We start from the raw sequence: 19962 nt of genomic DNA on the forward strand, positions 1-19962 counted from the left end.
CGCACCATATGGCTGGATGTGATTGGGGAAGACCTCCAGAGGCTCAATGTCACCTTGGAGGATACAGAAGGGCAGACAAGGGACAGCCAGCAATGGAGAGCACTGGTGGACCTGGTTGGCTTTACACATGATGACATCTCTAGGGCCACTAATCCAGGATGACCCCAGTCCCATCAAGCGAGAGCATGTAACAAGCAAGCAAGGAGCATTAGTTAAATACACTTACAAGGCTTTGGCCAGTCTGGGGCAATGGTAGAAGACAGTTGCCCAAGGTGCCGCGCTGTGGGACTGAACCCAAATCCACATGGTTGGGAAGTAAACTTCTTAATTACACAGGCATACCTGAACTCATTTGTGTGTGTGTGTGCGTGTGCACGTGTGGTGTGTGCACGTGTGTGTGTGTGCACACGTGTATGTATGTGTATACATATGTGTGTGTATATATGCACATATGTGTGTATATATGCACATATGTGTGTGTATATATGCACATATGTGTGTATATATGCACATATGTGTGTGTATATATGTACATATGTGAGTGTATATATGTACATAAATATGTGCTTGTATTTATATATGCATTGGTGTGTGTACACATATTTATGAGTGTGTGCATACACACACACACACACACAGGAGTTAAGACCCCACTAATATAGATAACAATGTTCATACAAACACAACCACAAATATCTCCTCCAAAATAGCTCCCTTATTACCTGCAGTCGAACCCCTATCCCAGGTGTGTAGACAAGCTTCTCTGCTCTGGGGCCCTTATATGACTACACACATAACACCTGACTTGCTTTTTTTTCTTTGGTAGGGGGAAGCGGTTTCTTTACAAGCAGTGAGGCATAAAATTTGGTCATGGCCATCAGCAAAACACATTGCACCCATTTGCATGCACCACAAAGGCATTTTCGAGCCTACATGCAGCAGAAGGTGACCTCCTTTTCAGCATAAAAACAAAAACCCATATGTGGTGGTGGTGGTGGTGGCACCGGTGGGGCTACACGTACATAAATGACTTTTTGAGACATGTGATACATCACAATTAACAAAAGCTGGTTTTCTAAATGCAGAACCACAATAAGTAATACTGATAATGAATATATATATATATATATATATATATATTATATATATATATATATATATATATATATAGATACACACACACACACACACACACATATATATATATAGGTCTGTGGCTTCCCAACTACATGGTTCTAGGTTCAATCCCACTGCATGGCACCTCAGGCAAATGTGTTCCACTGTAGCCTTGAGCTGATCAAAGCCTTGTGAGTGGATTTGGCAGATAAAAAATAAAATAAGCCTGTCGTATATATATATATATATATATATATATATAATAATAAATATTAGGGAATAAATCCAAATTTACAGGGAAAAAATCAGATTTAGGATTAAATCCAATTTTATAGTAAAATATTATAAAATATTATTAGAGACAAAACCACTATTTTGCAAAACAAACAAGGAAAGACTTAATCAATACATAAAATTTTAATAAATAGTCAAAAAAAACCGCCACTACAATTGTTTTTGTCTTGATCGACAATCTTCAGGTGGACTTCCAATAAGTCAGTTTCAAATTATGAAACTGACTTATTGGAAGTCCACCTGAAGATTGTCGATCAAGACAAGAAACAATTGTAGTGGCGGTTTTTTTGACTATTTATTAAAATTTTATGTATTGATTAAGTCTTTCCTTGTTTGTTTTGCAAAATAGTGGTTTTGTCTCTAATAATATTTTATATATATATATATATATATATGTATGTATGTATGTATTTGTGTGTGTGTATCTATGTGCATTCCCCTGCCATTGCATGACAACCAATGTTAGTGTATTTACGTCCCCGTAACTTAGCAGTTCAGCAAAACAGACTGATAGAATAAGTACTAGGCTTACAAAGAATAAGTCCTAGGGTTGATTTGCTTGACTAAAAGGTGGTGCCCCAGCATGGCCACAGTCAAATGACTGAAACAAGTAAAAGAATAAAAGAATAGTTGCAGGAGTGGCTGTGTGATAAGAAGCTTGCTTCCCAACCACATAATTCTGGGTTCAGTCCCACTGCATGGCACATCGAGCAAGTGTCCTCTACTATAGCCCTGGGTTGATCAAAGTCTTGTGAGTGGATTTGGTACACGGAAACTGAAAGAAACCAATCAAGTGTGTGTGTTTGTCTCCCACCCTACATTGCTTGACAACCTGCGTTGGTGTGTTTACATCCCATGACTTAGCAGTTCTGCAAAAGAGACCAAAAGAGCGAGTACCAGGCTTTAAAAAAAAAAAAGCTTATGTACCGGGGTCAAGTTGCTCTATCAAAATGCTTCAAGGTGGTGCTCCAGTATGGCCCCAGTCTAATGACTGAAACAAGTAAAAGATATATATTTGTGTTGTGTGTGTGTACATGTGTGCATATAAACCATATTTGCATGTATAACATGTGACCTCATCTGTATCACTAGCGATTTTTTTTTTTCTTCCCTTCTATGTTTCCGACGAAGAGCTCCGCTCGAAACGTCAAACCCTCCTTCTTTCCTTCTTTCCTGAGCGTCCAATAATACTATATTTGTTCCACGTCCTCGCGTTGTTGTCTTTTCGTTTTTGTTTTCTTGTTTGGATTATATATATATATATATATATATATATAATGCATTCCGTTGCCAGCCTCGCCTGGCCCTCGTGCCGGTGGCACATAAAAAGCACCATCCGTTCGTGGCCGTTTGCCAGCTCTGTCTGGCACCAGTGCGGGTGGCACGTAAAAAGCACCCACTACACTCACGGAGTGGTTGGCGTTAGGAAAGGCATCCAGCTGTAGAAACACTGCCAGGTCAGACTGGGCCTGATGAAGCCTTCTGGCTTCACAGACCCCAGTAGAACCGTCCAACCCATGCTAGCATGGAAAACGGACGCTAAATGATGATGATGATATACATGTAAGTGAAGGCACATGGCTCAGTGGTTAGAGCATCAGGCTCATAATCCTGAGGTAGTGAGTTCAATTCCCTGACCAGGCTGTGTGTTGTGTTCTTGAGCAAGACACTTTATTTCATTTTGCTCCAGTTCACTCAGCTGTGGAAATGTGCTACAATTTCATTGGTGCTAAGTTGTATCAGCCTTTGCCTTTGCCAACATCTGTGGCATGGAGAAGGGAGGCTGGTATGCATGGATGACTGCTGTTCTTACATAAAACAATCTTGCCCGGACTTGTGCCTCAGAGGGGAACTTTCTAGGTGCAATCTCATGGTCAGTCATGATGGAAGGGGGTTTTACCCTTTTATATACACAAATAAGAACATAAATGCAAAACAAGGCACAGAAAAAATTAGTTCTCAAAAAATGGAGTGAAAGTGATACGCCTATCACAACTGTCTGACGGACATGAATGTGAACCACTGAGTCACAGTCTGCGACAATTTTGTGAGCCATCAAGCCAAGTGGATTTGGTAGACGGAAACTGAAAGAAGCCCATCGTATATATATATATATATATGCATGTTTGTGTATATATATTTGTGTGTGTGTGTCCTCAACATCACTTGACAACTGATGTTGGTGTGTTTACGTCTCCATAACTTAGCAGTTCAGCAAAAGATACCGATAGAATAAGTACTAGGCTTACAACGAATAAGTCCTAGGGTTGATTTGCTCGACTAAAGGCGGTGCTCCAGCATGGCCGCAGTCAAAATGACTGAAACAAGTAAAAGAGTAAAAAGAGTAAATGTTTGTGCTGTACATTTGCTTACTATGTCCATCAAATCGGTGTTACCTGAACAGGTGGATGGTGTACCACAGGTCAGATGTCGAGGCGATTGGTAAGATGTCGAGGCAATTGGTAAGATGTCGAGGCAAAAGGTAATGGCGAACTTCTGCTGACTCTTTCGCCACAACTTTCTCTCACTCTTTCCTCTTGCATCTTTCAGCTCACCTGCAACGGACGGGCATCCCGTCCAGGTGGGGAACCTATATGCCAAGAAAACCGGGAAACCGGCCCTTATGAGCCAGGTATGGCTCGGGAAGGAACAAACAACAACCCTCACCAGCTGAGCATCCCTAATCTTGTGGACTCATAGGTGCTGGTGCCATGTAAAAAGCACCGGCGCTGGTGCCATGTAAAAAGCACCCAGTACACACTGTAAAGTTGCCTGCATTAGGAAGGGCACCCAGCAGTAGAAACCATGCCAAAACAGACAGGGAGCCTGAACAGCCCTTCAGCTGGCCAACTTCTGTCAAACCATCCGACCCATGACAACATAAAAAAACAGTTGTTGAATGATATTGATTATGAAATCTGAGTAAAAACCACAAGAGTTGTGATGAAGCAGGTTCATTTATAGAATGAGGTTTTTATTGCATAAAATATAGGGTCCATAGTAAAGGGGTTGTGTATGTTGTGTTGTGATAAAATGCTTCTGTGGAGATTATCTGATGTGTGTTTTTTTTTACATCTGTTTTTCCTTGCTAGCATGGGTTAGTTGCGTACATCAGTGAATCATTGTTTTATTGCTGGATGCCCTTCCTGTTGGGTCATATCCAACCCAAAAGTTTTTACCCGTTTTATGTTCAATCTGGCCAGATCAGACCTCTCACACTTATCCTACAATGTCACTCTAAAAACAAACAATCCCATCATTGAAATACCAAAGCTACAAGGTAATGCATGGGGAATTCAGATCAAAGCAAATATAAGCATTACCATTCCACAGAATAATCTAAAATGCTAAAAGGGGGCCCAATTTTGCATATAGGCCCCAGGGGTTCATATTTTATGCTTTCAAATACAATATACTGATGATGATAATGATGGTGTATCTTAATTTCTTCTAATATTTCTCTGTTATTTTCCAGTATCACCACTCCCACCATGACCACCTCCTCCTACCAAATGGATACTAAATTATTACTCTTCCTACTTCTTTTAATCCACCCTGGTAAGTAATTAAACCTTTTTTTAATCATAATTAATCCCAAAAGTATTCCAACATTCACTAACAAAAGTCACATGCCTTCCTGTTAGTTTTTTTCGCTTTTGATCCTATGTTGTTTTGTTTGTGTTCTTTGCTGTTTGTTGCATATTTTGTTTGTTTACTTTGCCTATTTTGTTTAAATCTTATGTCATCGTTTTAGCTTGTGTTATTTTTGCTGAACTTCTGGCGTTACATAACAAACTTTTATGCAAAGAAAACATCTCCCATATCACTCGCATGTGTACATATAAATACAGACATTCCTTCACGCATAACCATACACACACACGAATATATAAATACACTCACGCACACAAACATAAACACACACATACATAAAACAAAAACACACGCATACATACAGGCACACCCACGTATATATATATATATGTTTGTATTCATAGGCGCAGGAGTGGCTGTGTGGTAAGTAGCGTGCTTACCAACCACATGGTTCCGGGTTCAGTCCCACTGCGTGGCATCTTGGGCAAGTGTCTTCTACTATAGCCTCGGGCCGACTAATGCCTTGTGAGTGGATTTGGTAGGCGGAAACTGAAAGAAACCTGTCGTATATATATATGGGTTTGTGTGTCTGTGTTTGTCCCCCTAGCATTGCTTGACAACCGATGCTGGTGTGTTTACGTCCCCGTCACTTAGCGGTTCGGCAAAAAAGAGAACGATAGAATAAGTACTGGGCTTATAAAAGAATAAGTCCCGGGGTCGATTTGCTCGACTAAAGGCGGTGCTCCAGCATGGCCGCAGTCAAATGACTGAAACAAGTAAAAAAGTAAAATACACAATAAAGAAATGCGTTCGCACACATATACAAACATATGTATAAACACTCATGTATATACGGATGATCACACGTGTATATAAACATATATACACCCAATATGGGAATACATACATACGCATACAAATACACACACATACATATGTAAATATAAACACACACACATTTCATATAATCTTCCACATTCTTTGTACGTTTCACAAACATACACACACAACACATTCTATACATCTTTATATACGCTCTCAGTTTCACTACCACACACCATCGCACACTTTCAACAAGCTGCATGAAGGCCTCTACATCCACTGTTTCTCATTCCACAGTCCGCATCACATCTACACGCCACACACATATATATACACCTTTATATATACTGTTATACACTATCGCACGTTTTATACACTCTACATATAGTCCTGTATACACTCTGCCATACATATCACATCTACACACCATATATACACCTAAGTACATTTATATATCATTACATAATATACACCAATTGCCTGTAGTCTTGTGTATATATACGATTAAATCAAGGATATAAAGGAATGTTAGCTGATATACACACACACACTTCTGTATATCACACATTTTATACACGCCACAAAGTGCTCTGCACTACAAATATTATACACACTGCATCTAGTCCTCAACGTTGACTGTCCGTCCACACAGCCATCCCCGTTATACACCCACTGCTTGTTGTCCTCTATATACACTAACATACACCACCAAACACTTTCAACACACCGTAATAAGCCTCTACGTGTCTCCCTTGTAGTTATCTATATACACCGGTCTATACATCCTCACACAATTTCAGTATGCAACATACAGGCCTCTACACCTTATTATATATACCTATACGTTTCTATACACCCACACACATCTTCAATATACAGCACAAATATATATTTATATATATACACAGTCACTAATTCTTGAGCAAAGCACTTCATTTCACGTAGCCCTGCGATCACCCCAACATCTGAGATGTGGTACACCCTTCACCTGTTCAGGCAACACCAATATGATGGGGAGTGTATATATATATATACACGTTCGGAGTTCAAATTCCGCGGAGGTCGACTTTGCCTTTCATCCTTTCGGGGTCAATAAATTAAGTACCAGTTACGCACAGGGGTTGATATAATCGACTTAATCCGTTTGTCTGTCCTTGTTTGTCCCCTCTGTGTGTAAGCCCCTTGTGGGCAGTAAAGAAATAATATCTATATATATATATATATATATATATATATATATATATATATATAATATATATATATACGCCTCTGCATCCCGCATCCGATACTCACTGCCTGTAATCCTGTCTATATATATACACGGCCCTACACTGCTATATACACATCCTTACGCAATTTCAATACGCAGCATAGAGGTCTCTAAATCTTCCCGTAGGTCTCTTATATACATGACTATACGTTACTATACATCCGCCACACATGCCTCCAATGCACAACATATGTACACACCTACTTCGTAAACTCACTATCTGCTATCCTACATACATACATACATATGTATATACATAAGTGTGAAACAAGGTGAAAAAAGAGTACTCGAATATGTATATATATATATATGTGTTTTTATAGATATAAATATATATATATATATATACATACGCACATACACACTACCATACTCTGTCACAGATCTTCAATGCCCAGTATAAGAACCTCTACATCTGTCTGCATCTGTCTATATACACTCACCCACGCTACAAATTAATCGTCTAAACTAGCTGACATGTTCCCCTACAATAAATACTATTACATGACTATGTGTAATAAGTACTCTCTGTCTTGTCTTCTATATATGTAAATATACACACCACCTTGCACCCCTACACATCATATAATCACGCACTATATATATGTATACGCACATGTGTATATATATATATATGCATCCCTCTGGTCTACAATGTTCGTAGACAACTTTTGCTAATCGTGAGCTCGTCACAGTCTGCCACAGACGGGCATTATTGCTTCCATGTTATAGAATCTCTTTTCTAATTAACATTGGTGTAGACTTCTGGCAAAGGGAGGGAGGGAGGGAGAGAAAGAGAGAGAGAAAGAGAGAGAGAAAGAGTGTGTGTGAGTCTCTATGTGGTGTGTGTGTGTGTGTGTGTGTGAGAGAGAGAGAGAGAGATATTGAGATCAAGAGATGAAGAGAAGAGGAAAATAAGTCAGAGACGAATACAGAACCGTTGAATGTAGCTTGTTAAGATTTTTGACTGATGCTATGTTTGTGCATGTGTGTGTGTGTATATATATGTGTGTGTATGTTTATGTGTGTGTGTGTGTGTGTGTGTGTGTTATATATGTGTGTGTGTGTGTTTATATATGTGTGTGTATGTTTATATATGTGTGTGTGTGTTTATATATGGGTGTGTTTATATATGTGTGTGTGTGTGTGTGTTTGTGTGTGTGTGTATTTATGTGTGTGTGTGTGTGTGTGTGTGTGTGTGTGTGTGTGTCTATATATGTGTGTGTGTCTGTGTGTGTTTATATATGTGTGTATGTTTATATATGTGTGTGTGTGTTTATATATGTGTGTGTGTATGTTTATGTGTGTGTGTGTCTATGTGTGTGTGTGTGTGTGTGTTTATATGTGTGTGTGTGTGTTTATATATGTGTGTGTGTGTTCATATATATATGTGTGTGTGTGTTTATATATGTGTGTCTGTGTGTGTGTTTATATGTGTGTCTGTGTGTGTGTTTATATATGTGTGTGTGTGTGTGTGTTTATATATGTGTGTATATATACATGGATATGCATGAATGAGTGTATTTGAGCTAGTGTGCAATTATATATATATATATACGAAATATAGGTGCATGTTTACAAAGATGCACACACGTGTGCATATGCATTCATAGGTGTGTGTGTATGCATGCCTATACACCCAAACGCACACATGTATACATACACACATACACATACATACACATACCTGTACACATGTATACATATACACATACGCACACATGTATACACACACAACCGTACACATGTATACATACACACAAACGTACACATGTATACATACACACATACGCACACATGTATACATACACACATACGCACACATGTATACATACACACATACGCACACATGTATACATACACACATACGCACACATGTATACATACACACAAACGCACACATGTATACACACCCAAACGCACACACGTATACACACACATACGCACACATGCATACATACACACAAACGCACACATGTATACATACACACATACGCACACATGTATACATACACACATACGCACACATGTATACATACACACATACGCACACATGTATACATACACACATACGCACACATGTATACATACACACATACGCACACACGTATACACACACATACGCACACATGCATACATACACACAAACGCACACATGTATACATACACACATACGCACACATGTATACATACACACATACGTACACATACATACATACACACATACGCACACATGCCTACACACACAACCGTACACATGTATACATACACACAAACGCACACATGTATACACACACAAACGTACACATGTATACATACACACATACGCACACATGTATACATACACACATACGTACACATACATACATACACACATACGCACACATGCCTACACACACAACCGTACACATGTATACATACACACATACGTACACATACATACATACACACACACACACACCTGTACACGTCCATGTCTTTACTTCTTGCAGTCGGTTGGGGGGTGTGGCCCGAGCCAAACTTGTTACCCACCCCTCTACAGGGACTCCTGATGGTGTTGTTAGTAAATACACTAATGGTTGGCCCATTGCCCATTCACCAATGCACTTCGCTGTTTTGTCCCGTTCGCGCCCTCCCCAGCCAATCTCTCTCTCTTTCTCTCTCTCTTCTTTACAACTTGTTCTGCTCCGACCAAGTTCAACCATCAAACAATTCCTCTCTCTCTCTCTCTCTCCTTTTGTCTCTCTCTCTCTCTCTCTTTCCCGTCGTCTCTCTCTCTCTCTCCCGTCGTCTCGCTCTCTCTCCCGTCGTCTCGCTCTCTCTGCCTTTGTCTCTTTCTTTCCCTTCATCTCTCTCTCTCTCTCCCTTCATCACACTTTTGCTCTCTTCGTCTCTCTTTCTCTTCCTTTGTCTCCCTCTCTCTCCCTTTGTCTCTCACTCTCTCCCTTTCTCTTCCTTTGTCTCCCTCTCTCTCCCTTCGTCTCTCACTCTCTCCCTTCATCTCTCTCTTTCTATCCTTTCGTTTCTCTCTCTCCCTTCGTCTCTCTCTCTCTCTCCCGTCGTCTCGCTCTCTCCCTTTGTCTCTTTCTTTCCCTTTGTCTCTTTCTTTCCCTTCATCTCTCTCTTTCTCTCCCTTCATCACTCTTTTGCTCTCTTCGTCTCTCACTCTCTCCCTTCATCTCTCTCTTCGTCTCTTTCTCTCCCTTCGTCTCTCTCTCTCTTTCTCTTCATCTCTCTCTTTCTCTCCCTTCGTGTCTCTCTTTCTCTCCTTTCGTTTCTCTTTCTCTTCCCTTCATCTCTCTCTCTCTCCCTTTGTCTCTCTCTTTCTCTTCGTCTCTCACTTTCTCTCCCTTCGTGTCTCTCTCTGTCTCCCTATTCCTTTGTCTTTCTCTCTCCTCCTCTCTTCCTATTCCACTGGCTTCTTTGCTCCCCTCAGACCTACTCATTTCTCTCTCTCTCTCTCTCTCCCTCCCCAGAAACTTCTCTAACCACCACACCCAATCCTTCTTCCCCACACCACTGTCCCTCCAGAACTCCGCTTCCCTACTCACCTACACCTCCCCCCCCATCAATACAAACTCCAGCAGTTTTGATTGCGTTGAGGATGAGGAGGCAAGATTGCAAAAAGTCACAGGAGTCAATGAATCCACTTCCTAACCACATGGTTCTAGGTTCAATTCCACCATGTGGCATCTTGGATAATTGTCTTCAGGTCTCGTGTCATGTTGACCGATTCTTTAGTATTTGGAAAAAGTTTGTAAACATGTAGGTGCAGGAGTGGCTGTGTGGTAAGTAGCTTGCTTACCAACCACATGGTTCCGGGTTCAGTCCCACTGCATGGCATCTTGGGCAGGTGTCTTCTGCTATAGCCTCGGGCCGACCAATGCCTTGTGAGTGGATTTGGTAGACGGAAACTGAAAAAAGCCTGTCGTATATATGTATATATATGTGTATGTGTGTGTGTGTTTGTGTGTCTGTGTTTGTCCCCCTAGCATTGCTTGACAACTGATGCTGGTGTGTTTTTGTCCCTGTAACTTAGTGGTTCAGCAAAAGAGACCAATAGAATACCAGGCTTCAAAATAAGTACAGGGGTCGATTAGTTCGACTAAAATTTCTCACGATGGGGCCCCAGCATGGCCACAGTCAAATGGCTGAAAGGAATATCGTCATCATCATTACCATCATCATCATCCTTATCACCTTCATCATGATCATCATCATGATAATTTAACGTCCGCTTCTCATGCTAACGTAGGTTGGATGGCTTGACTGGAACTGGTCAGCTGGAGACCTGTACCAAGTTCCAGTCTGAATTTGGCTTGGTTTCTACAGCTGGATGCCAGTCCTTCCTAATGCCAACCACTCCAAGAGTGTAGTGGATGCACAGCAAAATGCCAAAGGTGACGGTCACTTGTCACTGCCTCTGCCAGACCCCCACATTGGAAGATCATGCTTCACCAACTCGTACCATGTCGTCTTTCGTCTCCCTCTTCAACAGCTTCCCTCCACAGTTAGAGATCAACGCTTCTTTACACAGCTCTCCTCATATACATCATCATCATCATTGTTTAACATCCGTTTTCTGTGCTAGCATGGGTTGGATGCTTCGACCGGGGTCTGGGAAGCCAGGAGGCTGCACCAGGCTCCAGTCTGATCTGGCAGTGTTTCTACAGCTGGATGCCCTTCCTAACGCCAACCACTCTGTGAGTGTAGTGGGTGCTTTTTATGTGCCAGGGGAGGCTGGCAACGGCCATGATCAGTTGGTGCTTTTTACATGCCACCAGCACAGAAGCCAGTCAAGGCAGCGCTGGCATTGGTCACATTCAGATGGTGCTTTTTACGTGCCATCCGCACAGGTATCACAATTACCATTTGATTTTTTTATGCTGATGTACTTGACTCAATAGGTCTCCTAAGCACAGCACGTCGCCCTATGATCCAAGGTAAGCACAGCAGGCCGTCCTGCGATCCAAAGCACTTTGGAAGGGCTGGGGCTTCTATGTGAAGCTGGTGCAGGAAACAGGCATGACCTCACGTTATTTATCGGGTCTTTGCAGTCACAGCATATCTCCAGAGGTCTCGGTCTTTCGTCATTGCCTCTGTGAGACCCAACGTTCTAAGGTCATGCTTGACCACCTCATCCCATGTCTTCCTGGGACTAACACTACCCCGGATTCCTTCAACTGTTTGGGAGTGGCACTTCTTCACACATCTCTCCTCATCCATCCATAGTACATGACCATACCAGCACAAACGTCTCTCTTGTATGCCACACCCGATGCTTCTTATGTCCAGCATTTCTCTAAGGGCACTTACACTCTGTCGTGTGTGCACACTGACATTACACATCCAGCGGATTATCTCTAGCTTCATTTCTTTCAAGCCTATGCATATCCTCTGCAGTCACAGCCCATGTTTCATTAACATGAAGCATGGCAGTTCACAGACATGCGTCATACAATCTACTTTTCACTCTGGGTGAGAGACCCTTTGTCACCAGTAGGGGAAGGAGCTTTCTAAACTTTGCTCAGGCTATTCTTATTTTAGTGGTACCACTCTCTGAGCATCCACCCCACTACTAACTTGGTCACCTAGGTAGCGGAAACTATCAACTACTTCTAGTTTCTCCCCCAGGAGTGTAATGGAATCTGTTTTCTGAATATCAATGGTGTCTATTGCCCTGTGCATCGGCCGCACACAAAAACTATCTTCTCGGTTAATTTTCCTTTGATGTTGCTGCACCTCTTATGTGTCCATAGCTTGCACTGGGTACATCTTATGGAGTTTCTACCTAAGCCTTTTATACTGATCGAGCAGGGCCACCTACCTGAAGGGGTGTGTGGTAAGTTTGCCTTCCTACTTACTAGAACTTTGGTCTTTGCTACATTGACTCTAAGGCCTTTTGATTCTAAACCTGAAATTTCTTTTCTAGTTCTGGTAGTGATTCTGCTATGAGGGCCAGGTCATCAGCATAGACGAGCTTCCAGGGGCAACCCATCTTGAATCCCTCTGTTATTGCCTGGAGGACTATGATGAATAAAAGGGGACTGAGGGCTGAACCTTGGTGGACCCCTACTTCTACCTGGAATTCTTCACTATACTCATTGCTAATCCTAACCTTGCTGGCAGCCTCTCTGTATAGGGCCTGTACAACCCTTATTAACCATTCGTCAATCTCCAGTTTCTGCATCGCCCACCAGATAAGGGATTGGGGGACCCTGTCAAAGGCTTTCTCCAACTTCACAAAAGCTATGTAGAGGGGTTTATCTTTAGCTAGTTATTTCTCCTGCAGTTGTCGAACCAGGAATGTGGCACCAGTGGTGCTTCTACCTGGCACAAAACTGAACTGCATCTCATCTAAGCAAACTCTCTCCCTAATAAGATGGGCTATGACCCTCTCTGTGACCTTCATCACCTGATACAACAGTTTAATAGCCCTGTAGTTATTTCTATCTAGAGCATCACCTAGATATGTCTTTGTTTTTTACTGGTTTCATTTTTTGATTGTGGCCATGCTGGAGCACCGTCTTTTAGTCAAAGAAATCGAGCCCTGGATTTATTCTTTGGAAGCCAGGTACTTTTGCCAAACCGCTAAGTTACGGGGACATAAACACACCAACATCAGTTGTCAAATGATGGTGGGGGAACAAACAGAGACACTAACACATAAACACACACACACACACACACACACACAGGCTTCCTTCAATTTCTGTCAACCAAAGCCACTCACAAGGCTTTGGTCGGCTCGAGGCTATAGTAGAAGACACTTGCCCAAGGTGACACATAGTGGGACTGAACCTGGAACCATGGGGTTGGGAAGCAAGCTACATACCACACAGCCACACCTGTGCCTACAATTTTATATATATATACTGGAGTAAACACATAAATGTGAAACAAGGTGGAAAAAAATAGTACTCGAATACCAAAGGTAGAGTAATATGCTTTATTTAAAAGCAGCAGAAATATCACAAAAACTGTTACTCAGAGTTTCGCGTTACCGTTTGTCCGCCGAACTCTGTCCACCGAACAAGAACATGAAACTCGTAGTAACAGTTTTTGTGATATTTTTGCTGCTTTTAAATAAAGTATATATATATATATATATATATATATATATATATATATATATATATATATACTTTATTTAAAAGCAGCAAATATATATATATATGAAAGAGAAAGAGAGAATGACAGAAAATGGAATGAACAGCATCCTTTATTTAGAAACACTACAATTGTTTCAATACATTTTTACACGTTTAGTATACTGGTAAGTGTAATCATTATAATCCATCCAAAATGAAAAAGGTGCCTCCTCAGGTGATTGTTTAAGTAAGTCTTTCATTAGAATGCATGTTCAAAGTGATGTGGCAAGCAGTTCCATTGTATGATGACAGCAGGTAGCCAATAACTGTGGATGGGCTTTGCATAGCATTCTACAAGAATTTTTACCTGAATCTTATTTAACTATATGTGTGTGTGTGTGCGTGTGTGTGTGTGTGTTTGTTGTGTGTGTGTGCATGTGCGTGTTTGTGTGTGTGTGTGTGTGTGTATATATATGTATGTATGAAGGTGCATGGCTCAGTGGTTAGAGTATCGGGCTCACATTCATGAGGAAGTGAGATCAATTCCTGGACCGGGCTGTGTGTTGTGTTCTTGAGCAAGACACTTTATTTCACATTGCTCCAGTTCACTCACCTGTAGAAATGAGTTGTGATGTCACTGGTGCCAAACTGTATCATAGCCAGCTTTTTACCATACACCCATATATATATATATATATATATATATATATATATATATATATATATATATATATATAGGGAGGATTCATACAGGGTATGATGGGTAAATTGATGCCATTCCATATTTTCAATTTCGTGCATACACCTCGTTTGTTTTTGATTTTGTCAACTACACAGTATAGTAGGGTCAGTTGGGCACTGTCTGTGAGAAAAACAGCACAATGATGCAATTCACTCTGCCAGAAATTTGGAAATGACATGCTGTACTTCTTGGCATTCATGCCAGCATCTCCAATATGAACATTTCAGAGTCTTTGGGTGTAAATCTGCAGACAGAGCAATCTGAGGAGATGTACCGAGAGTAATAAAAATCAAACATCCAGTCAACATCATGGTGTTTGGAGTGATCACTAATGATGGCAATGTTATGCCTCCATTCATCTTCTCACATGGCCTCAGGCTTGACATGGAGGCCTACATCAAATCCCTGGAGGAGGTAGTACTACCCTGGGTCATGAAGGAAGACCCTGTGTCTGGCAACAGGACTTTGCATCTTGCCACACAAGAAGGAGAACCTAGTCATGGCTGTCACCCCTAACATCTGACCACCTAATTCCCCAGACTGCAACCCCTTGATTACTATGTATGGGGCACAGTGGTGCAAGAGACCAACAAAACTCCTTGTAAAACCAAAGATGAGCTGAAGGCAAGGATTATGGCAGCATTCACCAACCTAAACAAGGAAGCAATCTAGAAGAGTTGCAGGAGATTCTGAAGTCGTCTGGGGGTCATGGTTGAAGCTAATGGAAATTTTACTGAATAAATTTACTCTTAATATTTCGAGATATTTTTATGCAATTTTGGTAAATGTATCTGTTAAAATGAGATGTCAGTGTTATTTTCATTTTTGTGTAATTTAGAAGACAATTTATTCACCACACCCTGTATGTGTATGTGTATATATATATATGTATGTATGTATATATGTATGTATGTATATATATAGGCGCAGGAGTGGCTGAGTGGTAAGTAGCTTGTCTACCAACCACATGGTTCCGGGTTCAGTCCCACTGCATGGCACCTTGGGCAAGTTTCTTCTACTATAGCCTCGGGCCGACCAAAGCCTTGTGAGTGGATTTGGTAGACGGAAACTGAAAGAAGCCTGTCGTATATATATATATATATATATATATTATATATGTGCGTGTGTGTTTGTCCCCCTAGCATTGCTTGACAACCGATGCTGGTGTGTTTATGTCCCCGTTACTTAGTGGTTCGGCAAAAGAGACCGATAGAATAAGTACTGGGCTTACAAAAGAATAAGTCCTGGGTCGAGTTGCTCGATTAAAGGCGGTGCTCCAGCATGGCCGCAGTCAAATGACTGAAACAAGTAAAAGAGAAAAGAGAAAGATATATGACAAGCTTCTTTCAGTTTCTGTCCACTCACAAGGTTTTGGTTGACCCAAGGCTATGGTAAAAGGCACTTGTCTATGGTGTCACACAGTAGGGCTGAACCTGGAACCATGGGGTTAGGAAGCAAGCTTCTTACCACACAGCCATGCTCAAGAAAAACAAAAAGTCTGTCTTTGTGTCGTCTTCACTGAATGTCATGTGACTTTCTTTTCTCGATCTTTTATAACTGTTTCCTTTTATGGATTTTTTTTTTCTTTTTTTTTCAGTGCTGTCGGTTGTGATGACATGGGGTCCCTGGGGATCTCTTTCTGGCTGCTCGAAGACTTGTGGATTTGGCACTGAAGAAAGGACACGCTATGTTGTCGTCGACGGTAGGGAGGACGAGGAGAAAAAAGAAACTCAAATATCTCAATGTTATCTTACACACTGTCCAGGTTAGTAACTCGTCTTTTGTTACACTACCAACATCTCTCTACCATGCATCACCACCCCTCTATGCCTTATATCACCATCTCTGTCCCTTTTGACCAATGTCCCTCTTTGCTTTATATCACCATCTCTGTCCCTTTTGACCAATGTCCCTCTTTGCTTTATATCACCATCTCTGTCCCTTTTGACCAATGTCCCTCTTTGCTTTATATCACCATCTCTGTCCCTTTTAACCAATGTCCCCCTTTGCTTCATATCACCACCTGTGTCCCTTTCAACCAATGTCCGTCTCTGAATTATGTCACCACCTTTGTCCCTTTTTAACCCTTTAGCATTCAGATCACGCCGCAAAGTGTAATGTTTATTTATTCAAATTGTTTTGAATTAATCTCGCATTATCTTGTAGCTTTGATATATATCAATGATGTGGTTGTCTATTTTAAGAATGACATTGCAAGATAGGTGTGAGAGGCCTGATCTGGCCAGTCTGAACATAAAACAGGTAGAATATTTTGAGCTGGATATGGCTAGTTTAAACACTAAAGGGTTAACCAATCCCCCTCTCTGAATTATATCACCATCTCTGTCCCTTTTGAGCCAATACCCTCTTAGCCTTATATCACCATCTCTGTCCCTTTTGAGCCAATACCCTCAGCCTTATGTCACCATCTCTGTCCCTTTTGAGCCAATAGCCTCAGCCTTATATCACCATCTCTGTCCCTTTTGAGCCAATACCCTCAGCCTTATATCACCATCTCTGTCCCTTTTGAGCCAATCCCCTCTTAGCTTTATATCACCATCTGTCCCTTTTGAGCCAATACCCTCTTAACCCTATATCACCATCTCTGTCCCTTTTGAGCCAATACCCACTTAGCCTTATATCACCATCTCTGTCCCTTTTGAGCCAATACCCTCTTGGCCTTATATCACCATCTGTCCCTTTTGAGCCAATACCCTCTTGGCCTTATATCACCATCTCTGTCCCTTTTGAGCCAATACCCTCTTAGCCCTATATCACCATCTCTGTCCCTTTTGAGCCAATACCCACTTAGCCTTATATCACCATCTCTGTCCCTTTTGAGCCAATACCCTCTTGGCCTTATATCACCATCTGACCCTTTTGAGCCAATACCCTCTTGGCCTTATATCACCATCTCTGTCCCTTTTGAGCCAATACCCTCTTAGCCCTATATCACCATCTCTGTCCCTTTTGAGCCAATACCCACTTAGCCTTATATCACCATCTCTGTCCCTTTTGAGCCAATACCCTCTTGGCCTTATATCACCATCTCTGTCCCTTTTGAGCCAATACCCTCTTAGCCCTATATCACCATCTCTGTCCCTTTTGAGCCAATACCCTCTTAGCCTTATATCACTATCTCTGCAACCACACGACTAGATAACTACCATTAACTCTAATGGGCATCATGTTGTGCAATGGAGAGGACATGTTCTCTAGTGGGGGACCATGTAGTATAGTGAGAAGGGCATTTGGGAAAACATGTAGCTGTCATATAGGGTAATATAATGGGACATGACATACCTTTCCTATGCATACCTTTCCTTCCTGTGACACAAACCCTACTTGTGAAGACCTGTTGAGGCAAGTGAAAATCAAAATCGAAATCGATCAACATCAATGGAAATTGTAGCTGTGATACCAGTGCCAGTGGTACATAAGAGAACCATCCGAACGTGGCCATTGCCAACACCGCCCCGACTGGCCTCTGTGCCGGTGGCACGTAAAAAGCACCATCTGATTGTGGCCGTTGCCAGCCTCGTCTGACCCCCCGTGCTGGTGGCACGTAAAAAGCACCATCCGATCGTGGCCGTTTTCCAGCCTCGTATGGCACCTGTGCAGGTGGCATGTAAAAAGCATCCACTACACTCACGGAGTGGTCGGCGTTAGGAAGGGCATCCAGCTGTAGAAACACTGCCAGATCAGACTGGGCCTGGTGCAGCCTTCTGGCTTCCCAGACCCCAGTTGAACCGTCCAACCCATGCTAGCATGGAAAACGGACGTTAAACGATGATGACACTGATATGTCAGATGAACAATAACGTGTTTTATGTTACCCTAGGTTAACTAATGTACCTACCTCTTCTATAAACTGGCACTCCTTTGGTTATGACATTGAGGGTTTGTGCAAGTGGTTGAGCACTCCACAGACACGTGTACCTTTAATGTAATTCTCAGGGGGATTCAGCATGACAAAGATTGTGACAAAGCTGTCCCTTTGAATTACAGGTACTGCTCATTTTTGCCAGATGAGTGGACTACAGTAACAAGAAATAAAGGGTCTTGTTCAAGGACTCAGCACTGACAAGAATTGAACTCATGGCTTTGCGCTTGTATGCCAAATATCTTAACCACTAAGCCACGCACCTTCACTACCTCTTCTATAATATTATTCTAGGTTAACAAGTGACATCTCATTAGTTAACCTAGGATAACACTGTAGAACAGTTAGAAATGTCATAACCTCTCTATTGTTATCCTAGGTTAAACAGGGCTTATATTCGCCTTTATATTGTTAACCCTAATTTAACTATAGATTTTCATGTGAAATATTTCATTCCTAAACGCATTTCTTGTGTTATTCTAGGTTAACATTAAACAACAGACGTGTTATAACCTTTCTATTGTTAGCCTAGGTTAATGAATGTGACAACACCCCATCTCCCATTGCATAGCAACAATAGCAACGTGTGGTAAGTAGCTTGCTAACCAACCACATGGTTCCGGGTTCAGTCCCACTGCGTGGCATCTTGGGCAAGTGTCTTCTGCTATAGCCCCGGGCCGACCAATGCCTTGTGAGTGGATTTGGTAGACGGAAATTGAAAGAAGCCTGTCGTATATATGTATATATGTGTGTGTGTGTTTGTCCCCCTAGCATTGCCTGACAACCGATGCTGGTGTGTTTACGTCCCAGTCACTTAGCGGTTCGGCAAAAGAGACCGATAGAATAAGTACTGGGCTTACAAAGAATAAGTCCCGGGGTCGATTTGCTCGACTAAAGGCAGTGCTCCAGCATGGCCACAGTCAAATGACTGAAACAAGTAAAAGAGAGATATTTCAATACTAATAATAATAATAGTAATAGTAATAATAATAAATGCCCTGATGCAGTACCAGGCAGTGGCTCTCATGGCTTCTGATCTTAACTGATTGGAAGTGTTATCATGTACATTGTTTTGTCTTGGTATAAAAGATGGGCTACAGCAAATATTCTGCTCAATACCACAGATTTGCTTGTCAGTTGCTTGACCTTA

At 41.6% G+C, this 19962-nt stretch overlaps 1 protein-coding gene across 2 annotated transcripts in view; it reads left to right on the forward strand.

The window, feature by feature from the left end:
- The window catches only part of LOC115223906 (SCO-spondin-like), a 72768-nt gene that overhangs the window by 38271 nt on the left and 14535 nt on the right, over positions 1-19962 (forward strand). For both annotated transcript variants that reach the window (XM_036513019.1, XM_029794632.2), the window contains exons 3-4: positions 4886-4968; positions 16527-16694. In XM_036513019.1, coding sequence (XP_036368912.1) covers positions 4886-4968; positions 16527-16694 — 251 coding nt within the window. The remainder of the gene's footprint in view (positions 1-4885; positions 4969-16526; positions 16695-19962) is intronic.

This window comes from Octopus sinensis, linkage group LG24, assembly GCF_006345805.1.
Source record: "Octopus sinensis linkage group LG24, ASM634580v1, whole genome shotgun sequence".
Lineage (NCBI taxonomy): Eukaryota > Metazoa > Mollusca > Cephalopoda > Octopoda > Octopodidae > Octopus > Octopus sinensis.